The 27584-nt window shown below is 46.3% G+C and overlaps 1 protein-coding gene across 1 annotated transcript in view; it reads left to right on the top strand.

Annotated features, from left to right (window-relative positions):
* LOC120920106 (high affinity immunoglobulin gamma Fc receptor I-like) overlaps positions 1-19205 on the top strand; it is a 30623-nt gene extending 11418 nt beyond the window's left edge. Inside the window, exons 4-9 of the mRNA XM_040332018.1 lie at positions 5413-5697; positions 9665-9820; positions 10212-10277; positions 12885-12950; positions 14339-14364; positions 18377-19205. Coding sequence (XP_040187952.1) covers positions 5413-5697; positions 9665-9820; positions 10212-10277; positions 12885-12950; positions 14339-14364; positions 18377-18418 — 641 coding nt within the window. The 3' untranslated portion in view covers positions 18419-19205. The remainder of the gene's footprint in view (positions 1-5412; positions 5698-9664; positions 9821-10211; positions 10278-12884; positions 12951-14338; positions 14365-18376) is intronic.
* Positions 19206-27584: the final 8379 nt, after the last annotated feature.

Genomic DNA, 27584 nt, shown 5'->3' with positions numbered 1-27584 from the left:
AAAAAGGTCTGGTTTTACATGGTGTAGTAACTTTACACATTGTAAAACCAGCCCTAGTTTTGCGCAAGCAAATCGGAACTTACGCAGAAAACACAATGCTTAAAAGCTTTGTGGATCTGCTTAAGTCCTCATTTGCATACGCAAAGCGGCATTTCAATGAGAAATGCCCCCAGCGGCGGATGCGGTACTGCATCCTAAGATCTGACAGTGTAAGTGTCTTACAGATGTCAGATCTTCTGCCTAACTTTGGAAAAATCCTTTTGAGGATCGTTTCCAAAGTTAGGCACAGACTGAACAGCAGTTACGCCTGCGTATCTCTTTTGAAGATTTGGCCCCCAGTCCATAAAATAAAGATGCTATTGATATACTAGTTTGTGGCAAAATGTGGCCAAGTACAGATACACCGTTTCCAACACAAATGGTGCTATTCAGAAAATCCTGTACCTAGGAGTAATGGGAATTAAATACAGACACTGTAGGTCAACAAAAACTTCAGAAAAATTAAATCAATGATAAATCTCTAATTTATTCCCAATTCATTCACAAAGCCATGGCTAACGTCCAAACCCTCTAAAATATAGAAGCTCAACATCTAGAGCAGTGGTTCTCAACCTTCTAGTGCCATGACCCCTTGATAAAATTTCCCAAGTTGTGGGGACCCCTAACAGTAAAATTATTTTTGTAGCGTGGGTTGTCAGCACCCAAGTCAAGACAAGTCATGTGAGCCCCTAACCCACAGACATTTAACGCTCCCTGACTCCCTTCAACTCGTACAGTATTAAAACCCCTCATGGTACATTTTGGGATGTACCACTCTCTCTTTGTTCTCCTTTATTTCCCTTTTATCTCTCTCTATCCTAATTTCTTGCCCCCCCCCCCCCCCATCCCTTTCTCTAGACCCTTTTCTTGTCCTCTTATTTGTTCTCTGCCTTATTCTTTGTTCTTTCCCCTCTTTTCCTCTCCCTTCCATGTATTCTCTATTTTTATTACTTCTCTTACTCCTTGGTGGGGGGAGTTGGGATGAGTGGCAATGCTGGGGGGTTTGGGGAGTTCTGATCAGCCAACTTAGGTGCTCTTGATGAAGGTCATCTGCTGATCTGAGAACTGTAGTGGGGACTTTTAATGGCAACTCTAATCACAGGTAGTGTTACTCACTGTGTCTCTGACTTTGTGGTGTCTCGTAGCAGTGACACCGATGCCAAAATCTGGAGATAGGGTCTCCTCCAGCCCCTCCCACTTCACATTCCTCACCAGTCAACTGACCTCTAGTCTCTGCCCCCCAGCCATGCCATGAACTGAATGGGTGGCTGCAAAAAGGGTGAGTGGGTGGCTGCGGTCTCCAGGAACAGCCCTGCTGGGTGGCCACAGACTCCAGAGACAGCTCTGCTGAGCGGTTGCAAAAAGGCTGGGAGAGCGGTGCTTCAGGAACAGCCAAGGATTCGGTGACCCCAGGCAAATCATCATTCGACCCCCAGGTTGAGAACCACTGATCTAGAGGAGCAATTCTGAACCAGGGTTCTTGGGATCCTATAGTTCCTAGAGAAGTTACTAGGGGATCCTTGAGGTGTGGCTAACCGACCTTCCATTTAACAGTGCTTGCATAGTTCTGGGTCCTATGTCACTTGGCAAATCTTTTAGGTTTTCTTTAGGGTAGAATTTCAACCACTACTGTTAGGGAGGCATTCTTTCCACTGACCACTGAATATAAGAATAATTTCTCCAACTACAGACGGTCCCCTAGTTACAAACATCCGACTCATACTTACAACGCCTCATACTTACAAACGGAGGAAGACAACAGGAAGTGATGCCCCGTACACACGATCGGTTTTCCTGTTGGAAAAAGTCAGACGAGAGATTTTGGTCGGGAATCCCGACCGTGTGTATGCTCCATCTGACTTTTTCCAGCAGGGAAACAGCCGGCAAAAGATAGAGAGCTGGCTCTCTTTTTTCCAGTCAGGATTCCCGACTGACTTTTTTGCGACGGGAATCCCGACTGTATGTACGGGGCATGAGAAAAAATCTTCCCCTAGGAAGGGAAATTCACTCCTGTAAGAGTTATTATGGGGAAAAGATACCTCCACTGATGCTTTATCATCAGTCCTTGTTTCCCTAACAACCCAAAAGTTTCAAAATCCAATTGTCATAGGGACAGAAAGTGAGGTGAAGTCTTCTGAACAGGGGCACAGACAGCAAAACAAACGTTACAGGGGTGATAACCCTTCCCTATGTTTTCCAAAAAGCTTAAATTTCACCTTTTTTTGACTGGAGCTACACTTAAAAAATGTATCTATTCTGACTTACAAACAAATTCAACTTAAGAACAAACCTACAGTCCCTATAATGTTTGTAACCCGGGGACCGTCTGTAACTCCCAATTAATTCATTTTAGCAAGAATTCCTTGAGACCTGAAAACGATTTCAAGGGTTCCTCTGGGGTAAGAAGGCTGACCTAGAAAGTAGATATGTGCATTCCTGTTCGTACGAATGTCATTTTCGTACGAAAATGTTCATTTTCGTACCCGCAGAATAATGTGTACATACGAAAAAATTAAAGCACCAAAATACGAAAACGGCGGGATTACGAATGAGCCGCATAACGAACAACCGCAAGTACGAACGAACGATCCGACGAAAATACGACAAAACGAAAACGGCAAAAGAACGAAAATGACATCTATAACAAAAGATTTGCATTCTGTATTTTGTTTGAATCCTTTTTCTGTTCGTATTCAGTCGTATGTTCATATGACATCTAACAAAAGATTTGCATTCTGTATTTTGTTTGAATCCTTTTTCTGTTTGTATTTTCAGTTGTATGTTCATATGACATCTATAACAAAAGATTTTCATTCTGTATTTTGAAATTCCTTTTTTCTGTTCGTAATTTGGTTTCAAAATACAGAATGCAAATCTGTTATAGATGTCATATGAACATACGAACAGAAAAAGGATTAAAAAAAAAATACAGAATGCAAATCTTTTGTTAGAGATGTAATTTTCGTTTTTTTTGAATGGGCAGTGAGTGACGTGTAGATAGTGAAGCAGCTTCTCTTTTGTGCTGAGTAGTACAGTAAAGCCAAATAAACTTTTCTGTGGATTTTTGTCTGAAGAGAGATCAGTTGGCCAGACTTTTGAACCTGGAACCCAAAAATGGTTTTCTGATGGAGTTTAAAAATGAACGAACGTTCGGGAAAATGATCGTTTTTATGTTTGTTGTTAAAAAAGTCTGACCAAGTGTATGGGGCTTAACAATAGTTAATATGGATGAGCCGCGTGTTGAAAGTGCCGCAAAACCCGCGATATATTTACGAAAGTACAAAACGACGAAAATTCACGAAAATTATTGTCTAACAAGTAACGAACATGAATTAAACAGAATAACGAACCATCCCGCATGTACGAAAATAAAACGGTAACCAAAATACGAAACGATCGGAATACGAAAAAATCGCGTCGTACGAAAAACGAACGGGAACGAACAGGAAAACGGGCGTCATACGAAAAACAAACGGAAACGAACCTACGGAACGATACGAAACGGAACAAAATAATACGAAAAAAAATTCTGTGCACATGTCTACTAGAAAGGTTGTGTTGGAAGGTAGAGCCATGCCATCTGAATTTTTTCTGAAAGTGTATCCCTTGTATTAGGGGATAGACTCTGGGCAACATTTGGCTGTGACCGATCATCAATAAACTTGCTTACATGTTCATTTAAAGAACCAACCCCATAATAATAAATGTTCCTGGGGAAAACTCATGTCCTTGTAGACATTGGGCAAAGCATAAAACATTGAAATCCATGGATACATAACCTTCCAATAAACTTTTTTTTTTTTTTTTAAACAAAATAAATTATACAATTGACTATTGCATCATCAATAGCTAACAGGGATTAGTGATCAGAAATCACGGGAGCTGTCAGTAGCCTCTTGTACCAATCAGTAATTTAAAGACCCTCATGCATCTCCCTATATGCATCTGTGTATCCAATGAATAGTTTGTATATGTGCAAAACATTTGAGGTAAAGTACTACCAAGAAGTGAGAAAAGTGCTTAATAATAAAGTGCTTGATATAAAAAGTGTATATAGCAGCTGAACTTCTGTAGTGTTGCCAGCACCAGTGAATGTATATATGGTGTAGTGAAGCAGCACAAAATACTATCAGCAATACCTAAAGTAAGGTGCTAGTAAATAAAATTAGCTAAAAATGCAAATATCATATCCAAAAGTGAATCAAATTCAATCAAAGTGTTAAATTTCATTAAGTCCAATGAATAATGGTTCAGAAAAAAATATTATTATTATTTTTATTTTTTTTCTGAACCATTATTCTTTGGATGCGCTTTAACATTGGACTTAACCTGCCTGGCGGTATGATTCTGTCTGGAATTACGTACCAAAAGCGGTACAATTATTTTGCAAGGAAATTTGGCGTTTTATACTGTAGGCCTGTAATTCTTAGGAATAACTCACTTAAATCTGATCAAACAAGATTCTAGTAGGCATCCCGGGTATGACATTTTTTAAAAAACAAAATGATAAATTATAATATAATAAATAATTATAAATAATTATAACAAATAATAATATAATTCTAATAAAAATTATTCAATAATGTAATCATATCAAAATCACTGAAATTTGCTCAGTTGCAGAATTGTCGCTGTCATTATTATTATTTTTTTATGACGAATTTCCCCACAAATCGCTATCGCACATTTCTGCAAGTGATTATAATTTATTATCGCTGTTTTCTAGCTGATCTAAAACCATTTTTGACATAAAGGGACACTTTTGGTTGCTATGGACAATCTACAATTTGCAGGGAGAAAGAAACGTTTTTATTTTATAAAATAACATGTAGGGCACTGGGCAGACCACTAGGGACAAGGGGTGTGTTTTTTTTACATACAGTACTGTAATCTATAAGATTACAGTATACTGTATGTATAGTGTTTGTTTAAGTTTTTGAATTTGGCGCCGTTCTCCGCTCCCGTGCGTCCTAACGTCGCAGCGAACGGAGATCGGTGGCACAGGAGGACGCTGTGTGAATCGAGCGAGGTCCCGCTCACTCACACAGCTAGGTGGCATCGCTGGATCCAGGACAAGGTAAGCCAGCGCACGCTGCAGGCTCTGCATAGCTTACCCCGAGCGTGACTCGGGGATACCGATTGCAACATGAAAAACCCACCCCGAGTCACGCTCGGGGATACCGCCAGGCAGGTTAATGAAATCTAACACTTTGATTGAATTGTATTCACTTTTGGATATGATATTTGCATTTTTAGCCACTTTTATTTACTTTGCCATACTTTAGGTATTGCTGATAGTATTTAGCGCTGCTTCACTATACCATATATACAGTGTCTTTTCTCTTACATTTTTATCTTTATAATGTTTTCTAGAGCTGTTTACGAAACCAAATCTGACCGCAATACGAAATCCAGTGAGAAAAGGTGACATGGTGACCCTGATATGTAACACGAGTCTCAGTCCGCTCAGACAGAGCACAGAACTTCAGTTTGCTTTCTACAGAGATGGACAGAATGTTCAGGGATTCAATTTGTCCAATCGATATAAAGCTCAGTCCACCGAGCTGGAGGATTCTTCTGGGAACTATTCCTGTGAAGTGAGAACTCCAACTAACAATGTAAAGAAGAGGAGTGAGGAGCTATCCATCCAGATAAAGGGTGAGAGTGTAGGGACACTGGGATCACTGATCATTTATTATACCAATGATTAAGTAAGTGTTTGAAATGGTCAAAGCAACTCTATACTGAATCATAGGCAAAGTGTTAAAGGATGGTTCTCGAACCATATATAATACAAGTAAAAGGCGCAAAAGTCTAACAATATTTTGATTGACAGTCTTCCGAGAGGCTTCCGACGGTCGCATCCATCGCATCACGATTTTCCGAAAGTAGCCGAACATCGGTGCGCAGGCGCAGTATAGAGCCGCACCGACGTTCGGCTTCTTTCGGCTACTCGTGACGCGATGGATGCGACCGTCGGAAGCCTCTCGGAAGACTGTCAATCAAAATAGGAATGCCCAGTCCCGAAGACCCATACCCGGAAGCGGCGGAGAAGATGCATCTCTAAAACGGTAAGTACTGCTTCGATTTTAAAACAACTAGCCGATTCCCCTAGACAAAATGAGCATCAATCTAAGGGTAACATTTTTTTTATGGGTGATCTCCCGCTTTAATATGCAGTAAAAGTTTTCTCATACGCTCACATTTTAGGAGTCATAAAAAGGCATGTAGTAATATCCCAAAGGGTATGATGTCACCGTGGTGCGTCACGTTTCACGAGTGTACGGGCTGTGGATGACGTGAATAGCTGTAACGAGTGTACCTGGTAGGAGTCTGATATGATGAGGTGAGCCTCCCTTGTATCTCCTACCCAAGCCCCTCTGAAGGTGGAACAGATGGCGGCTAGGGACAGGGGGGACAAGAGTGCCTGGGAATGTTGCTTGTAGAACTTGTTATAGGCTCGGTGACAGCAGCAGTATAGCAGGTGAAGAGCAGAAGACCAGCGGATGTTAAGGAGGAACTCCAACCAACTTGCAGGTTCAGGCTTGGTGGATTGTCAGTACTTCCTGTGGTCAGGAGACAGGAGAGGACTGGACCCAGGACAGCTGAGATGATAGAGAGCCAGCACAGGTTCCCAGAGGCAGTGTTAGAGCCAGGGAGATGATGGAAGCAGAGACGTGGAGATAGCCGGGTTCGGTAACAGGCGGACTGCAGAGTACAAGGCATAAGCAGGAGCAAGGTCAGGTGAAGGCCGGAGTCAGGTACCAGTAATCAAGTATATCAGAGTCCAGAAGCAGAGTCAGATGAAGCCGGGATCAGTAACAGGTATCAAGCAGGTAACGAGCAAGGTTCAGAGGATCAGGACACAGCTTTTGTGTGACCGTGTGTATGCAAGCCAAGTTTAAGCGGAATTCCGTCGGAAAAACCATCCAAGGTTTTTTCAACGGAAAATCCGATCGTGTGTAGGGGGCATTAAAGTGATTGTAAACCCTTTACAACCACTTTTTACTACAGGTGGCCTATAATAAGGCTTACCTGTCGCTACGCCGGATATCTCCTAAACCTGCACATAGAATATATCCCCTGTATCTGCATGTGCCGACGTCATTGGCACATGCGCACTGAAGCAACTGTACGGGCCGTTGCTTCAGTTAGTGTGCCGTTACCGGCACATGCGCAGGAGTGATGCGATCGCGGCTCCGGCCAATCACAGCGCGGAGCACGCAATACCCGGAAGTAACTCTGTGTCAGGGAACTATCCGCAGAAGGACTGGCATCAATGTTCAGCATAATCGCGGATCAACAAACACAATGCGCATGCGCGGCGCACACACAGGCAAGAACGGTCAGGAATCTATGTTCCCCAGTGCGCATGCGTCAGAACGCACGCAATACCTGAGTGACTCTAGTTGCCCAGTGGCAATAACTGCTGCATGATCTTCAGCCTTTCTGTGATTGTTCCTGAGTTCCTGTTTCTGCTATCTCGAATTACCGTTATCGACCCGGCTTGCCTGACCAGTCTTCTCTGTGTATGACCCCATCTTGATCCTTGGCTCGTTCCTGTATCCTGCTTCTGTCTGCTGTTCCTGTGTATGACCCTGGCTTGATCCTTGGCTTGTTCCTGTATCCTGCTTCTGTCTGCTGTTCCTGTGTATAACCCCGGCTTGATCCTTGGCTCGTTCCTGTATCCTGCTTCTGTCTGCTGTTCCTGTGTATGACTCTGGCTTGATCCTTGGCTCGTTCCTGTATCCTGCTTCTGTCTGCTGATCCTGTGTATGACCCTGGCTTGATCCTTGGCTTGTTCCTGTATCCTGCTTCTGTCTGCTGATCCTATGTATGACCCTGGCTTGATCCTTGGCTCATTCCTGTATCCTGCTTCTGTCTGCTGATCCTGTGTATGACCCTGGCTTGATCCTTGGCTCGTTCCTGTATCCTGCTTCTGTCTGCTGATCCTGTGTATGACCCTGGCTTGATCCTTGGCTCATTCCTGTATCCTGCTTCTGTCTGCTGATCCTGTGTATGACCCTGGCTTGATCCTTGGCTCGTTCCTGTATCCTGCTTCTGTCTGCTGTTCCTGTGTATAACCCCGGCTTGATCCTTGGCTCGTTCCTGTATCCTGCTTCTGTCTGCTGTTCCTGTGTATGACTCTGGCTTCATCCTTGGCTCGTTCCTGTATCCTGCTTCTGTCTGCTGTTCCTGTGTATGACCCTGGCTTGATCCTTGGCTTGTTCCTGTATCCTGCTCCTGTCTGCTGATCCTGTGTATGACCCTGGCTTGATCCTTGGCTCGTTCCTGTATCCTGCTTATGTCTGCTGATCCTGTGTATGACCCTGGCTTGATCCTTGGCTTGTTCCTGTATCCTGCTTCTGTCTGCTGTTCCTGTGTATGACTCTGGCTTCATCCTTGGCTCGTTCCTGTATCCTGCTTCTGTCTGCTGTTCCTGTGTATGACCCTGGCTTGATCCTGTATCCTGCTCCTGTCTGCTGATCCTGTGTATGACCCTGGCTTGATCCTTGGCTTGTTCCTGTATCCTGCTTCTGTCTGCTGTTCCTGTGTATGACTCTGGCTTCATCCTTGGCTCGTTCCTGTATCCTGCTTCTGTCTGCTGATCCTGTGTATGACCCTGGCTTGATCCTTGGCTTGTTCCTGTATCCTGCTTCTGTCTGCTGATCCTGTGTATGACCCTGGCTTGATCCTTGGCTCGTTCCTGTATCCTGCTTCTGTCTGCTGTTCCTGTGTATGACTCTGGCTTCATCCTTGGCTCGTTCCTGTATCCTGCTTCTGTCTGCTGTTCCTGTGTATGACCCTGGCTTGATCCTTGGCTTGTTCCTGTATCCTGCTCCTGTCTGCTTATCCTGTGTATGACCCTGGCTTGATCCTTGGCTCGTTCCTGTATCCTGCTTCTGTCTGCTGTTCCTGTGTATGACCCTGGCTTGATCCTTGGCTTGTTCCTGTATCCTGCTCCTGTCTGCTTATCCTGTGTATGACCCTGGCTTGATCCTCGGCTTGTTCCTGTATCCTGCTCCTGTCTCCTTATCCTGTGTATAACCCTGGCTTGTCCCTTGACCTGTTCCAGTGACTCTACCTCTGCTTTCTAACCTGTGTATGACTTCTGGCTTGGCTCATGACTCCGCCTCTGGTTCTCCCTGCTGCACAGCCTCATCTGGTACTTCCGAGGTACCCCCGCCTGGCAGTCTACCCTGCTCGCCAGCTGATCTCCAGCATCACCTCAGCTTGTTGCAGCTGGCAACTCCTGCCTCTTTGGGTATAGCACTCCCTGTGCCACCTTCAGGGGGTGCTCTGCACTTAGTCGCAAGGGAAGCCCTCCCAGCACTTCGGTCTCTGGTAAGGTACGTGACACTCTGGGAGCAATGTCACCAGCCGGAGCGGTGTACGAGGACCGCTGCGGGGGCTTCGATCTAAGGTAAGTAATTCATAATGAGCTAGTATGCTATGCTTACAAGCTCATTATGCCTTTGTCTTGCAGGGTTTTTTTGTGGGTTTACAACCACTTTAAGGCTCACCCATGGCTCACCCTTCATGAGGATAAGTACCTTTGCCCAATTATTGCCTAATGGCAAATGTTATTCCCTTCCCTGAAATGTATCTTTCTTCCCATGTGTAGAGTATGAGCACAACAATACAGCAACTTTAGTCACTATTTCGGTTATCATCATTCTCCTTATCATCATCATCATCCTCATCATTGTCAACAAGAACAGATGCAAATCATTGATGACTTCTACTAGCAAAAGACAAACAGCAGACCCTCAAGAAACAGGTAACTAAAGACTTCCTCCAGCTCTAACATATAAAAACGTATCCAAAAACGAAAACCTGTATATAATAAAGGGGTCCTATGCATTAAGGTAAAAAAACATCCGTCTTTTGACAGGTATCTGACCCCCCCCCCCCCCGAATGGTGTCAAATGTGACACTGGAGGGGGGGAGGGTTCCGATGAGCAGAAGTTCCACTTTAGGGTGGAGCTCCGCTTTAAAGTCAGGGGATCAGCAGGCAACTAGAGGTCAGTAATAGCAGAAAAACCTTTTCTCCAAGACTTTTGTTAGTTCTGTCCTGTAGTAAGGACATGATTAGATGACATTTAAATTTGTCAATTTATATTTATAATTATCACCCTACTTGTATTTTCCTAATAAATATTTTATTTCAGAGTCGCACAGAGACCTCCCTGGGGAAGGAGATGTCTGTTACGCTGATATTAAGATCAACCGCAAAGGTAGGCTACTCAAGATTACGACAAATAGAAATGACCATATATACTCGAGTATAAGCAAATTTTTTTGTGCCAAAAATGCCCCCCTCGGCTTATACTCAAGTCACCTTTTTGCGCCTGATCTTCCGGATTTTGGGGACCTGGTACCGGTACCAGGCATACATGTAGTGCCATTCTTCCTCTACAAGTGTGCAAAGTTTGTTGTCCGGGGGACCTACGGCCGGGGAGCACCGATTTTTCAAAGCCGGGCACCCCTTCCATAGACTCCAATGTTAAACAGTAATTTCTTCTGGGGACCTGGTACTGGCCGGTGGTAGGTCCCCTGGACCCAGAACTTGGTACACATGTAGCCCCATTTCTCCTCTACAAGTGTGTAAAGTTTGTTGTTTGGAAGACCTACGGCTGGTGAGCGACGATTTTTCAAAGCCAGGCACCCCTTCTATAGACTCCCATGCTAAATGTCAGTCTAGTCATGGACACAGTGAGGAATGGGCACAGTGAGGCATGGGCACAGTGAGGCATGGGCACAGTGAGGCATGGGCACAGTGAGGCATGGTCACAGTGAGGCATGGTCACAGTGAGGCATGGGCACAGTGAGGCATGCACATGGGCACAGTGAGGCATGGACACAGTGAAGCATGCACATGGGCACAGTGAGGCATGGACACAGTGAGGCATACACATGGACACAGTGAGGCACAGTGAGGCATGCAGATGGACACCCTAGGCTTATACTCAATTCAATAAGTTTTCCCATTTTTTGTGATAAAATTAGGTGCCTCGGCTTATACTCGAGTATATACGGTAATTAAATGCTCTGATGGCCTTATGGGTCTGAATTCGTTAATACGGAAAATGTTTTTTAATTGAATGTATTTATTTTCATTATTAATTTATTTGATTTAATTTAATGTATTTCATTGTATTGTATTTTTTATAAATGATTGTATTTAATGGAAGATATAGTGTATTTTAACCACTTAACCCCCGGACCATATTGCTGGTCAAAGACCAGAGCACTTTTTGCGATTCAGGACTGCAACGCTTTAACTGACAATTGCGCGGTCGTGCGATGTGGCTCCCAAACAAAATTGACGTCCTTTTTTCCCCACAAATAGAGCTTTCTTTTGGTGGTATTTGATCACCTCTGCGGTTTTTATTTTTTGCGCTATAAACAAAAATAGAGCGACAATTTTGAAAAAAATGAATATTTTTTACTTTTTGCTGTAGTAAATATCCCCCAAAAATATATTAAAAAAAAATTTTTTCCTCAGTTTAGGACGATACGTATTCTATATATTTTCGTAAAAAAAATCGCAATAAGCGTTTATTGATTGGTTTGCGCAAAAGTTATAGCGTTTACAAAATAGGGGGTCTTTTTATGGCGTTTTTATTAATATATTTTTTTTACTAGTAATGGCGGCGATCAGCGTTTTTTTTTCGGTACTGCGACATTATGGCGGACACTTCGGACACTTTTGACACATTTTTGGGACCATTGGCATTTTTATAGCGATCAGTGCTATAAAAATGCATTGGATTACTATAAAAATGCCACTGGCAGTGAAGGGGTTAACACTAGGGGGCGGGGAAGGGGTTAAGTATGTCCCTGTGTGTGTTCTTACTGTGGGGGGGGGGGGGGTGGCCTCACTAGGGGAAACACTGATCCTCTGTTCATACATTGTATGAACTGAAGATCAGCATTTCCCCCGCTGACAGGACCGGGAGCTGTGTGTTTACACACACAGCTCCCGGTCCCCGCTCTGTAACGAGCAATCGCGGGTGCCTGGCCGCGATCGAGCCTGCCGCGCACACGCACGGGAGTCGGGGGCGAGCGGGGGGCGCGCGCGGGCCGACCTGCCGCCGTATAATGACGGTGGCTGGTCGGCTAGTGGTTAAAGGGGTTGTAAAGGTAAAAGTTTTTTCACCTTAATGCATCCTATGCATTAAGGTGAAAAAACATCTGATGGTACCGCCCCCCCCCCCCGAGCCCCCGTTTTACTTACCTGACCGTTCGAAATTCCCGGGCGCGTTCATGTGATGTTCTTGTTTTCCCAGCCTGGCCGTTGATTGGCTAGGCTGGGCGGATTGATAGCAGCGCAGCCATTGGCTAGCGCTGCTGTCAATCACATCGGATGACGCGGCGCGCCGGAGGGCGGGCCGAGTGATACAGTCGGCGGCTATGGCCGCCGATGTATCACGGGAGCGCGCTCGCAAAAGCTTTCCACCATGCGAGGGAGCTCGCATGAAGGTGGAAAGCTTTTGCGAGGAGGAGCCGAGACAGCCGCCGAGGGACCCCAGAAGACGTGGATCGGGGTCACTCTGTGCAAAACGAACTGCACAGCGGAGGTAAGTATAACATGAATGTTATTTAAAAAAAAAATTCTGCCTTTAGTGTCCCTTTAAGTTACTACGTACAAAGTAATATGTCGTTATTGCAGTGTTTATGATTTTGGAGCGATATTGGTTTCCTTTTATTCCTAAAAAATGTATTCTTATAGGGAATACATCCATGTGTTAGCCATGAAGAATATATACCAATAGGCCGGTGTTCTTATTATTGTCATTAGTAGCCGGGAATAACATTTTGTCGTTTTCTAACTTTTTTAGCTCCCGACACACACACTACTTCTAATGAAGACTTATTTTATGTCAACTTTACAACCAGCAAAACCGGTAAGCAGCACTAGTGCATTGTGGGTGGCAGAATATACTTTCATCTGTATTGTTCTTTGCAACCAAATAGTGAATTATTCATTTTGGATGGATTCATTCCTTAACCACTTCCATACCAGGCACTTACGCACCTTCCTGCCCAAGCCAATTTTCAGCCTTCAGCGCTGTCGCACTTTGATTGACAATTGCGCGGTCATGCTACACTGTACCCAAACAATTTTTTTATCATTTTGTTCCCACAAATAGAGCTTTCTTTCGGTGGTATTTGATCACCTCTGCAATTTTTATTTTTTGCGCAACAACTAAAAAAAAGACCGAAAATTTTGAAAAAAACAATTTTTACATTTTTTTCTGTACATTTTTTTGTAAATGAGTACGTTTCCTTTTTCAATTACGAAAAATTACGATGAGGTGGCACTGATGAGGTGGCACTGATGGGCACTGATGGGCACCGATGAGGTGGCACTGATGGGCACTGATAAGCGGCACTGATGGGCACTGATAAGTGGTGCTGGTATGTGGCACTGATGGGCACTCATAGGCGGCACTGATGGGCACTCATAGGCGGCATTGATGGGTACTTATGGGTGGCACTGATGGGTACATATGGGTGGCACAGATGGGCACTGATAGGTGGGCACTGGGCATGGATGGGCACTGAGGGGTGGCACTGATGGACACTGAGGGGTGGCACTTGTTTATTTACTATTTTGCCAATCAGTGCCCATGTTGCCAGTCATTTCCCATTTGTGGGCACTGATTGGCATCTATTGTGCCTATTTTTTTACATGTGAATGGCCATGGCTGATGTACCTGGCCATCCACATGTTGCCCCCTTCCCTGGCGGTCATAAGGTCCTGGCACTCCCCCTTCCCTGGTGGTCTAGTGTGGGCAACCGAGGGGGGAGAGCTGTCAGGAGAGCTGCCGATCGGCTTTCCTCTACTCGCGTCGATCAACGGCTCTTCCTGTTTACATCATGATCAGCTGTGATTGGACACGGCTGATCACGTGTTAAAGAGCCTCCGTCAGAGGCTTTTTACCGAGATCAGAGATGCAGGGTGTCAGACTGACACCCAGCATCATCGATCGCCGCGCTGCGCGCCCCCACGGACGCGCCGGCATGTTATCCTGCTGGACGTCAATAGACGTCCAGTCAGGATTACACAACCACATCAAGTCACCCATAACATTCCCCTTATTGCTTTGTTTACGCTTGGAAACCATCACTAGGTCACTGGAGAATCTCATTTGCATGCTTAGCCAACAAATTATTGAACATGTCCATCATCAATAAAAGAACTGATTGTAAATTGACTTGTACATAAATGGGCCCTTAAAGCCCAAAGGTAACTTAGTTCTGATATAACATTCTTCTTTCTCTTTTGTAGCTTCTTCACCTAAAGTTGTTGAAACCGTAAGTAAAACATTAAAAAGCGATTTCAAAGAATTGCTTTCCAAGCATAAAGCTAAAAGTATTACCCCCCCCCCCCCCATTATTATCTACATTGTACATTAATATCAGTCCTTATCCTGGAAGAGCTTACAATCTAAGATCCATTCTTCTAAAGCAGGGGTCTCCAAACTTTTCACACAAAGGGCCACTTTATTGTCCTTCAGACTTTAGAAAGGGCCGGATTGTGGCCAGTGGGTGCAGAAAATGTCCCGGGCCCAGCACCAGGGCCTCAGGGTTGGTGGTCAGTAGGAGGAGGAGTAGGGCCCCTATCAGTAGGAGGAATAGTATCCCATCATTGATATCAGTAGAAGAAATAGTGCCCCCTTGTTGGTGTCAGTGGAAGAATAAGTGCCTCATATCAGTTGGAGGAATAGTGCTCCAAGGGCCGCATAAAGACTAGCAAAGGGCCACCTGGCCCTCGGGCCGCAGTTTGGAGACCCCTGTTCTAAACAATGCATACTTAGGCCAATTAAGCCAATTAACCTACCGGCATGTCGGAGAGAATTGGAGAAAACTCATACAGGTATAAGCAAGGGGAGGACATGCAAACTACATGTAGGTAGCGTCATGTTAAAGGGAACCAGAACTCAATTATAAACTGTAGCACCCTCCTAGTTAAATTGCTATTAGGATTAGCTTTTGTTATTGTCTCTTCTGTAGCCAGTGGAGCAGAGTTTGATTACTTTTGGCTGTTCTGAGTTCTGCTGGTTGCAGGCTCAACTACTTCCCCCTGTCTTCTAGTAGATTCCGGAATATAGTGAGTTGGAAGACCCTAGGCTGAATATTCATACAGCCTCAGGCAATCCCTGGTTAATGGGATGACCAGCAGGTGGCTGAGGTGTGTATAAATAGTCTGGGGCCTGGAACTGCAGGCTGAAGAAGGAGATCCAGATGCCCTTATGGGCGGATCAGTTTATGACTGCAGGAGTTTCAATGAGGTCCCATCTTAGGGAGAACTGGGGGCCTACTTTTAAAGCTGCTGAGAACAGTTTGGAGAAAGCCTACTGTGGATCTGGCCTGGAGGCTCATGGAATCTGACTGGTTTGCCTAGGCTTGTAAACCTAGATGTAACTAAAGCGAAAAAAGTTTTAAACAAGCAAATATATATATTTTTTTATCCAGCAGCATGAGGATTAAAAATACAAAAAATGAGTGAAGTTTTGCTTTAATAATAATGTAATCAGTAGTGTGGATATTTGATTATGAATATAATTACCCATTTTATATTAAGCATTATGGGCCAGATCCACAGCCAGCCAGCGCAATGTAAATTTTTCCATTTAAGTTACACTGCCGCAAAGTTGCCAAGTTAGGTGCCGATCCACAAAGCACTTACCTGGAAATTTGCGGCGGTGTAACTTAAATCCGTCCGGCGCAAGGCGGGCCAATTCAAATGGGCGAGTCCCATTTAAATTAGGCGCGCTCCCACGCCGGACGTACTGCGCATGCTCCGTCGGGTAAATTACCCGACGTGCATTGCGCTAACAGACGTCGCTCCGACGTCATTTGCTTAGACGGTAACGTAAATGGCAAACGACGTAGAGTTTGAATTTTCGACGCAGGAACGACGGCCATACTTAATAGGGCTTAGTCAAATAGGACTCGGCGTAACTCGACGTAAACGACATAGAATTAGCGCGACGGGCCCGTCGGAACGTTTGTGGATCGCCGTAAGTGTTCATTTGCATATTCTAGGCCGGCCGCAATGGCCTCGCCACCTAGCGGCCGGCCTAGAATTGCATCCTTAACCACTTGCCGTCGCCGCACCGTCGAAATACGTCCACAAGGTGGCTCTCCTAGGCGAGATCACGTTATATGACGTCCTGCCTATTAGCCGCCCCCCGCTCACCCCCGACTCCCGTGCGTGTGCCCGGCGGGCGCGATCGCCGCCGGGCACACGCGATCGCTCGGTACAGAGCGGGGAACGGGAGCTGTGTGTGTAAACACACAGCTCTCGTTCCTGTCAGCAGGGGAAATGCTGATTTTCTGTTCATACAATGTATGAACCGAGGATCAGTGTTTCCCCTAGTGAGGCCACCCCCCCCCCCCCACAGTAAGAACACACCCAGGGACATACTTAACCCCTTCCCCGCCCCCTAGTGTTAACCCCTTCACTGCCAGTGGCATTTTTATAGTAATCTAATGCATTTTTATAGCACTGATCGCTATAAAAATGCCAATGGTCCCAAAAATGTGTCAAAAATGTCCGAAGTGTCCGCCATAATGTCGCAATACCGAAAAAAAAAATCGCTGATCGCCGCCATTACTAGTAAAAAAAAATATTAATAAAAATGCCATAAAAATACCCCCTATTTTGTAAACGCTATAACTTTTGCGCAAACCAATCAATAAACGCTTATTGCGATTTTTTTTTACGAAAAATATGTAGAAGAATACGTATCGGCCTAAACTGAGGAAAAAAAATGTTTTTTTATATATTTTTGGGGGATATTTATTACAGCAAAAAGTAAAAAATATTCATTTTTTTCAAAATTGTCGTTCTATTTTTGTTTATAGCGCAAAAAATAAAAAACGCAGAGGTGATCAAATACCACCAAAAGAAAGCTCTATTTGTGGGAAAAAAAGGACGCCAATTTTGTTTGGGAGCCACGTCGCACGACCGCGCAATTGTCTGTTAAAGCGACGCAGTCCCGAATCGCAAAAAGTACTCTGGTCTTTGGGCAGCAATATGGTCCGGGGGGTAAGTGGTTAAGATCCGACAGTGTAATTCAATTACACATGTCGGATCTTCTGTCTATCTCTTGGAAACTGATTCTGTGGATCAGTTCCAAAGATAGAAACAGGGATACGACGGCGTATCAGTAGATACGCCATCGTATCTCTTTTGTGGATTACCCCCTATATCATCATTTATCCCATTTCACATGAAATGAACCAAAGCTAGAATAGTAATACACAACAGACTAAGATTTATCATAAAATGTACATACCTGGTACACAGGGCCGGCCTTAGGTGTTCAGGCATCCTGTGCGAGCTAATCCTGTGCCCCCCCCCCCATCTTCACCCCCTCACCCCCTGGTCACCTAAACATACACAAATAGAAAAAAAATATTTGTAACAAATAATTTGTTTTAATTTAACTTTACATTACACAGCACCCTGCACCTCTGGATCCCTTTACATTACAGAGCACCCTATACCTCTGGATCCCTTTACATTACACCCCATGTATGTTACACAGACCCCCCTTCAGTGCAGACTTCCCTTCAGTGTATCCCCCCTTCAATGCAGACCCCCCCGTTCAGTGTAGCCCCCCGTTCAGAGTAGCCTCCCCCCGTTCAGTGCAGCCCCCCCCCCCTTCAGTGCAGCCCCCCCTTCAGTGTAGACCCCTCGGTCAGTGTAGCCCCACCTTCAGTACCTCAGATCAGTGCGGCGGCACATGCACAGCAGGTCCCCTCCCCCTGTTTACACATAAACAGAATGGAGGGGGAGGCGGCTTCACTCAGCTGCGCCTGTGTGACATCTGGGATCGCATAGACAGGCAGCCCGTGGCCGCAAGAGGAGGGGATGGTAGGTGCAGCGGTCTCATCCTGCACCCCCCCCCCCCTGCACACCCACTCCCCACTGTAGCTAGCTCGCCTCTCCCTGCCTGTGCCAGTGTGCCGCTGCCTAAACCCGCGGCACTGCCACCACGGGTGTAATACAATCGCGGAGGGGGGTGCCGGTCTGACACCCCCCCAGTGTGTGATACCCGGGGCGGCCCACCCCCCTCGCACCGCCCCTTAGTACGCCTCTGGATGGCCACACGGCGCCCCTGTTGCCCATGGCGCCCTGTGCGGCCGCACAGCTCGCACACCCCAAAGGCCGGCCCTGCTGGTACACATAGGGTAAGTCGATGGTCAAGTCCAGTGACAGAATATATTGAGGCTGTAGACACAATGGAGGTCAGTGATAGAATAGAAAAGCTCCCCATGTATATTTATCTATCCACAATCTTCTTCTGTTTTCCAGCAGGTTATCTACTCTGAAATAAAGCCCAGAACAGAGATATGAAGATTATCTGGTGATGATGTTCAGAGGCTTCTAATGATGTTCTGAATTCAGCTTGACAAATCCAGAGTCTCTGGGGAATTTTCACAAAGACATTTTACCCTAATGCCGCCTACACACGACCGTTTTTAATGGTCTAGAAAAAACACATTTTTTTCAACCCGATTATTGGTCTTTGGCTAGCCAAATGGTCCCGGGCTGAAGTGGTTAAATACTAAAGTATAAAGGACCCGTCTCAAAAAGCCAGATCATCATGTGTCTACAATAATATTATTAATAAAAAGGTGCCCAGCTAGCGTGGCAAAACCTAACCCAGTCACACCCTATACATACCCAGCCCACATTAAACCCAGATCCACAAGTACACGTAGGGCTCTCCCAGCACCCAAAGACCCAGGGAGAGGGGGAGAGACCTACCTACATCCAAACCACCTAACTACTCCCCTAATCATGGACTAACAACCAGATATCATACCCCCAAAGATACATCACCCCATCCATCTAAAACATACGCCCACCCAACAGCCATTCATCCATCCCAATCATGCCCCTCCAACCCGACCATACTCCATGCATATCACAGCCATAGCAACATATATCCAAAGACAAACCAAATTGCACTTATCCCTTCCACCCAACATACCAGTGGATATCATCCATCTCATCCCTTTATTACCGTATTTATCAGGGTATATACCGCGCACTTTTTTCCCCTTAAAATCAGGGGGAAATCGTGGGTGCGCAATATACGCCGATACTGCTGTTTCCGGGCGCCGCCGAAGTATACCGAGCCGAGCGTACTCTGCACTCAGCTAGGCTCGGCCACGCTCGACTCCGCCCGCAGCCACGCGAGAGGAGCCGAGACAAGCCGAGAGGAGCCGAGCGCCGCAGCGTAGAGCCGAGCCGAGTGTACTGCGCACTCGGCTAGGCTCGGCTCTGCCCGCAGCCACGCGAGAGGAGCCGAACACACAGGAAATCTGGCTCCTCCCAGCGCCAAATCCAAAAACAAACACCGCTGCAACCCCGGGCAAGGTGCGGATGGACTGGACGGACCCTGAGAGGAAGCCGCAGACTGACACCTCCAAAGCCGCAGACTGACACCCACAAGGCTGGACGGACCCCGCGCAAGGCCGCAGACGGACGCCGGACAAGGCCGCCAATGGACGCAGGGCAAGTAAATGTACGTTTTTTTTTTCTTCCTAAAAATACCTTCCAAAGTTTGGGGTGCGCATTATACGCCGGCACACGGTATACCCCGATAAATACGGTATCTCCCGCCTCCTCAATCATTTCATACAGCAATGGGCAACATAAATCCCCCCCCCCCACCTCACTCCACATGTGGGCAGCCGCTCGCCACGCTAACCATGGAGGTTAATCAATATAACCAACCAAGAGGGGTATCCCACCATTCACAACACCATAGCGTGGGTAAAAAAACAAGAATTTGCCGAAGTTGATGAAGTTGGTGAGCAGGTTCTCTATTCTTTTTCTGTATTATTGGTTTTGCTTTTGTTATTGTAAAATGATTATTCCACTTGTAGATTGTTGTGATTATAATGATGTTTTTTTCAAATGTAATGATAACCCAGATGCATATTGAGTGTCCCTGAAGAAGCGGAGATACAGCTCTGCGAAATGTGTTGGGTTTCTCTGTGTCTATGAACTCATCAATGCAAACAAGTATTATTGGCTTATTTTAGCCTTGTGATATTCACATACCTATATGTTCTTATGATGCTTTTATTCATGTTTGTACAATAAAAACACTTGTTTACATAATTTTGCTTCTGTGCTCACCTTACACCCTAAATAGTGCTACCTGTTCAATGGGAGGGAGTCTCTCCTCCCATTCATTCCCATTTTCTACTTGTGTATATTACAGGATGTAGATGGGATATTTGTCCCTGGAACTGGTTAAAGATAATTGTGATTACTAAAGGGCCGCTCATAATATTCTGTGAACATTCGACGTTGAAGACAGCAGAGACACAACAGGATATAGTTAAATGTCGGTCGTGCGACGTGGCTCCCAAACAAAATTGACGTCCTTTTTTCCCCACAAATAAAGCTTTATTTTGGTGGTATTTGATCACCTCTGCGGTTTTTATTTTTTGCGCTATAAACAAAAAAAGAGCAACAATTTTTAAAAAATATATATATTTTTTACTTGTTGCTATAATAAATATCCCAATTTATTTATTTTTTTTAATTTTCTCAGTTAAGGCCGATACGTATTTTTCTAAAAAAAAAAAAAAAAAATGGCGGCGATCTGCGATTTTTATTGTGACTGCGATATTGCGGCGGACGTATCGGACACTTTTGACACAAATTTGGGACCATTCACATCTATACAGCGATCAGTGCTATAAAAATGCACTAATTACTGTATAGATGTGACTGGCAGTGAAGGGGTTAACACTAGGGGGTGAGGAAGGGGTTAAATGTGTAGCCTGGGTGTGTTCTAACTGTGTGGGGGGAGGGAGGTGACTGTGGGAGGTGACCGATGCTGTGTCTCTATGTACAAGGGACACAGATCGGTCTCCTCTCCTCTGACAGCACGTGGAGCTCTGTGTTTACACAGAGCTCCACGTCCCTGCTAAGTTACCGACGATCGCGTGTACCCGGCGGACATCGGGGCCGCCAGGTACACGCATCGGCTTCCCAGCGATGCGCCGGGACAGTGTTTACCCGCTGCGCGCCCCCCAGAGGCGCGCACGGGTAATGCACTTGAAATGACGTCCAAAGACGTCCAGTTGGCACCTGAGAGCCGCGCTGTTGACGTCTTTTGTCAATAGCGCGGGTCTCAAGTGGTTAAGAAAAAAAATGAAAAAAAGGTCCTTAAGTGTATTGTGTTTGGGCGCCGGACACAGTGCCCTATGGGAAGCGCCACGTCTATGCAATCACATGATTGCATACTAGGCGCTTAATTTTCAGGCTTTTAAACTTGCTTTGAGTGGGAGCATTTGATGGCACAGTGGAGCATTTGATGGCACAGTGGAGCATTTGATGGCACAGTGGAGCATTTGATGGCACAGTGGAGCATTTGATGGCACAGTGGGAGCATTTGATGGCACATTGGCTGCATTTGATGTCACAGTGATGCTGCAATTGATGTTTTTTTTTTTCCAGAATTCTTTTCCGTTTGTTTGCACCACCCCAAAAATGTTGAGCACCAGCCACCACTGGCTTTAACAATCATGAAATAAGAAGTATATCATGTTTCTGTTTCTTTTATTTAACTCTGTGGAAAACCAAATATATTCATATAATTGTAAAAAAAAAGAACATGGACACATTTTACACCCTAGTGAAAATGTTGAAAGACTAAAGTTTTTTTTTTTAAATCAAGTTTACTTGTAGAAGTAACCACAAGCTCAAATACCATTTTGTGCATTGCAGGTAATAGACCACACGTGTCCCCATTTTGCAGCAGTTGAGGTTAATTTCTGAGAAGTATAGATGAGTTACCAATCTGTCTTTTACTTTAATATAGGCACAGCGGAAAACAGCATTGCTTTATACAACTAGCGCAGACCTCATGCACAATGGGCATTTAGCTCGGGTGTATGAGGCTCCAGCCTTTAGCTGCGGGCAGAGGACACAAGTACGCTGTCCAGCCCCACTGCCGAAAACCTATCAAACTCTGTGGGAGGCTGACAACTGCTATGACTGGACAGGACTAGATGGTCCAAACTTTTTTCAAAGAGGGCCAGATTTGATGAAGTGAACATGCTCGAGGGCCGACCATTTTGCCCGACATTCTTTGAACCATTAAAATTTGGTCTAAGTGTGTTCCTCCGAGCAACTAATACACCGCCCAACGAGAATTCTCTTGCCTTTGTGGCTGTGTGTGGCGAAGAGATGAGCTTGGGCGTGTTATTTGGATATACCGTATTTATTGGCCTATAACACACACCTTCACTTTAAGAGGGAAGTTTCAGGGAATTTTTTTTAAAAATTTTAAACAAAGGACTGTGAAGCAAAATAAGTGTCAGTACCCATCTGCAGACCCCCAATTGCTAGGAATGCAGCACCAACCATTGCCAGGAATGCAGCACCCATCATTGCCAGGAATGCGGCACCCACCATTGCCAAGAATGCAGAACCCACCATTCCCAAGAATGCAGCACCCACCATGGTCAAGAATGCAGCACCCACCATTGCCAAGAATGCAGCACCCACCATTGCCAAGAATGCAGCACCCACCATTGCCAAGAATGCAGCACTCACCATTGCCAGGAATGCAGTACCTATCATTGCCAGTAATGCAGCACCTATTATTGCCAGAAATGCACTTACCATTGCCAGGAATGTAGCGCCTATCATTGCCGGGAATGCACTTACCATTGCCAGGAATGCAGCACCTATCATTGCCGGGAATGCAGCACCTATCATTGCCAGAAATGCACTTACCATTGCCAGGAATGCAGCACCTATCATTGCCGGGAATGCACCCGCCATTGCCAGGAATGCAGGACCTATCATTGCCGGGAATGCACCCACCATTACCAGGAATGCAGCATCTATCATTGCGGGAATGCACTCACCATTGCCAGGAATGCAGCATCTATCATTGCCGGGAATCCACTCACCATTGCCGGGAATGCAGCACCTATCATTGCTAGAAATGCCACACCTATCATTGCCAGGAATGCAGCACCTATCATTGCCAGGAATGCACTCACAATTGCCAGGAATGATCAGCAGTGCCCAAGTGTCCATCTGCAGCCAGTGTTCCCAAGTGTCCATCTGCAGCCGGTGTTCCCAAGTGTCCATCTGCAACCAGTGTGCCCAAGTGTCCATCTGCAGCCATTGTGCCCAAGTGTCGATCTTCAGCCAGTGTGCCCAAGTGCCCATCTGCAGCCATTGTGCCCAAGTGCCCATCTGCAGCCAGTGTGCCCAAGTGCCCATCTGCAGCCAGTGTGCCCAAGTGTCCATCTGCAGCCAGTGTGCCCAAGTGTCCATCTGCAGCCAGTGTGCCCAAGTGTCCATCTGAAGCCAGTGTTCCCAAGTGTCCATCTGCAGCCAGTGTTCCCAAGTGTCCATCTGCAGCCAGCATGCTCAAGTGTCCATTTGCAGCCAGTGTGCTCAAGTGCCCATCTGCAGCCAGTGTGCTCAAGTGTCCATCTGCAGCCAGTGTGCTCAAGTGTCCATCTGCAGCCAGTGTGCTCAAGTGTCCATCTGCAGCCAGTGTGCTCAAGTGTCCATCTGCAGCCAGTGTGCTCAAGTGTCCATCTGCAACCAGCTTTTAAATTTTGCCGCCGAGATGTCCTGTGTATTCGGCGGTATTTGGCTCCTCTCGCAGTCCCGCCCAGTCCCGCCCCTTGGCCCGGCTTCTATGATGGACATAACACACGTCCAATGGCGGGACTACAAGCAGAGCCGAGCCTAGTCGAGTACACAGTATACTCGGCTCGGGCTATTTCGGTGGCGCTCGCTCCGCCTCACCCACAAGCAGCAGGGATCGGGCGATAAATGCAGTATATCTTTTGTGGCCCCGGCGCTGGGAGATCGCCGGGGGCCGCAAAAGATATATATGTGTAGATACTCAGGCAGGCCATTCAAAACCGGGCCGCGGGCCGCAATTGGCCCGCGGGCCGGACTTTGGACATACCTGACCTAGGTGAATTCACATTTAGGCCAGTATGCACTCAGACACAAATGTTTGTAAATGCATGTAGTCTACCTACTGAGCATTTGTTCCTGGGTGCATACTGCCCTAAATGTAAGTACCATTTGGTGCAATTGAAAAAAAATATAGGGGTAGTGCTGCGCTGTGAATAGCATATAAACCCAGGTACACTTTTCTGGTCGTATCCACATAGGGTGTAATCCAAATGGACTGTAATTGAAAAGGTAGACCCCTCTCGGTAGTCACGTCCGAACAGTGACAATGACTCGCACCCAGGGAGATAAAGTGCCAATAGTGTAGTATTGTTTTTAAAAAAGGTTTATTCAAACAAAAAAATAATACACTAGGTACTCACATAGTTGTGATAAAATTCAGGCATGTAAAAACAGGGCGTTCGCCGACGTCACCTCCGGTACCGGAGGTGACGCCGGCGAACGCCCTGTTTTTACATGCCTGAATTTTATCACAACAATGTGGCCCAGATTCTCAAAGGGCTTACGACGGCCCAACGCCATGTACACCGTCGTAAGTCCTAATCTGGGCCGTCGTATCTATGCGACTGATTCTTAGAATCAGTTACGCATAGATATCCATTAGATCCGACAGGCGTAAGGCTCTTACACCGTCGGATCTTAAATGCAATTTTTTTTTTGTCCGCTAGGTGTCGCCTTCGTCGTTTTCCCCGTCGAGTATGCAAATTAGCTAGATACGCGAATTCCCGAACGTACGCGCGGCCGCGGCAGTAAAGTTACGACGTTTACGTTAGGCTTGTCCCAGCGTAAAGTTGCCCCTGGGTATATGAGGCGCAATCAATGTTAAGTATGGCCGTCGTTCCCGCGTCGAAATTTATAAATTTACGTAGTTTGCGTAAGTCGTCCGTGAATGGGGCTGGACGCCATTTACGTTCACGTCGAAACCAATGACGTACTTGCGACGTCATTTAGAGCAATGCACCCTGGGATACTTTATGGACGGCGCATGCACAGTATGTTCGGCGCGGGAACGCACTTAATTTAAATGCTACACGCCCCCTACCCGCCTAATTTGAATTAGGCGTGCTTGCCCTGGGTGATTTACGCTACGCCGCCGCAACTTTACACGCAAGTTCTTTGTGAATAAAGCACTTGCCTGAAAAACTTGCGGCGGCGTAACGTAAATGAGATATGTTACGCCCGCCCTAAGTTACGCCATTCTACTTTGTAATACTTCACACTTGTGTCAGCTAGCTTTAGCTGCATTGGAGCACGTTCATTTTGATATTATCTATCTGTTATGGTACACTACTATCATTTCCTATTACTGTTATTGTGATTAGGAGACAGATTATATTTTTTCATATATAAGGTTTTGCTACACTTCCTCTGCACGTTTATCCCATCCACTATTCACAGCGCAGCACTACCCCTATATTTGTTTCACTTGTTCCTGGTTTGATACACCATCCAGTGCCGCAGCTGTACCCCTTCTCCTTCCCCCTCCCCCCATTTTCTTGGTAAGAGCGGTAATATTCACCCCACCACCATTTGGTGCAACGTCCAGCCCTCGAAACTAAAAAAAAACATGCAATATTGGGAGGAGTGCCAGACCAAAAGATAAAAGAGTCAAATTTCATTTATTGCTAAAAGACAGCCAACACATTTCGGGGGTCAAAAGAACTCCCCCTTCATCAGGGCTTCGGTTAAAAATGAGAACCTTGAATGGACTCAAAGTAAGGCTTTCTTGTGTGAATCTGTGCTGGGAAGCTAGGGAATTCCTAGATTCAGTGCTGGGACAAGGTCATTCTGCGCCCTGGGTGAAGATGCCAAACTGCGCCCCCATGCACACACTCACCCCCCCTACAGACGCCTGTACACACTCAGCCCTCCCTCCTGTACACATAAAGGCCCCCCCAAACATGTACACCTACAGGTCTCCCACACCGGTACACATACAGGTCCCCCCACACCTGTACACATACAGGTCCCACCCCGGTACACATACAGGTCCCCCACACCTGTACACATACAAGTCCCCCCACCCCGGTACACATACAGGTCCCCCCAAAACTGTACACATACCGGTCCCCCCACAGCTGGGGCTTCTCTTCCTGGATGAACAGGAAGTGGGTCCTAAGACCCGATTGGTCGGGAGTCCTAAAACTCCCTGTTCAATCGGGTCTCAGGACCCGCTTCCTGATTTGGTCGGGAGGACACATACTGGTCCCCCCACAAACCTGTACACACTCAGCCCCCCCAACACACACACACACCTGCACACAAACAGGTCCCCCACACCGGTACACATACAGGTCCCCCACAGGGCACCTATATGTGTACAGGTGTGGGGGGCTGATTGTGTACAGGTTTGTGGGGGGACCGGTATGTGTCCTCCCGACCAAATCAGGAAGCGGGTCCTGAGACCCTATTGCAGACACAAGAGATTACAAAAAAGCGCATGAAGTAAACTATAAAATTAATAAAATTCAGAGCTTGAAAAAGGTGCGCGCCGTGTGTTTCTCCCCATTGAACCGCGGCACTAGCACGAAAACGTGTTGCATCATTGAAGTCCAGCGTGATGACGTCATCCCCTCCTCCCATGCCATAGCGTCCCGACGTGCGTTCCAGCGTGCGCTCCAGCATCGCTGCCTGCACATCCGTGCACCGCCATCGACACATCCCCCGTGTTTTGAGCAGGAGATTTGAATTGTCACACAGCACCAGCGACAAAGACATTGATTGTGGCTGGGCCGGACGACTCACAGACTTCACACTTATGCCTGACAACCAACACCTCCATGTGAGTGATTCTATGTTCAATTTACATTAAAGTCAATCAGTTTATTAAGTGGCGCCTGCTTCTGTTGTTTTCTCGTTTCCTGAGACCCTATTGGCCAGGAAGTTTTAGGACTCCCGACCAATCGGGTCTTAGGACCCACTCCCTGTTCATCCGGGAAGAGAACCCCCAGCTCTTCCCAAATCCTCCTGAAGTGAGGAGCAGCAGCCCTCCATGTCATCTTCCTCCTAAAATTAAGGCCTCTAAACCCCAGCCTTCCCGTCCGTCTCCCACGTGCGAGGGGGGGGGGGGTGATTGGTGGTGGCGGTGTGAGTGAGGGGGGCAGGTTTATTTGCCACCCCCCCCAAAATATTGAGTACCAGCCACCACTTTTCAACATGCTTCTACTACTGGGGTGAGGGTGACCGTAGTATTTGAGAGGGAACAGGGTCCAGGGGGCAGGAGGTTAGGTGGGCGTTAGAAAAAAGTTTAGCGACTTCCTCTATAGTAGCTGGGTTAAAAGAGGGAAGTATTGATTGTGCAGGAGGACAAGGAGTGTAAAGTGAGGGAGATATCTGTAGAGCGGAGATCTCAAGACGGATTGTCTCAATCTTATTTTTGAAGTGATTAGCAATCTCCTGGGCAGTGAGCAAATTAGTGGGTGGAGGTAATGGAGGACGAGGTAGAGTGGTAAAGGTATAAAAGAGTTGACGGGGACTGTGTGAGAGGTGTTAATAAGAGTGATAAACCCATTGCAGGTGGCCCTAACCACAACACAATGAC

This window comes from Rana temporaria, chromosome 13, assembly GCF_905171775.1.
Source record: "Rana temporaria chromosome 13, aRanTem1.1, whole genome shotgun sequence".
Lineage (NCBI taxonomy): Eukaryota > Metazoa > Chordata > Amphibia > Anura > Ranidae > Rana > Rana temporaria.
Note: the sequence above shows the minus strand (reverse complement) of the source record. Positions and strands in the feature narration are given on the sequence as shown.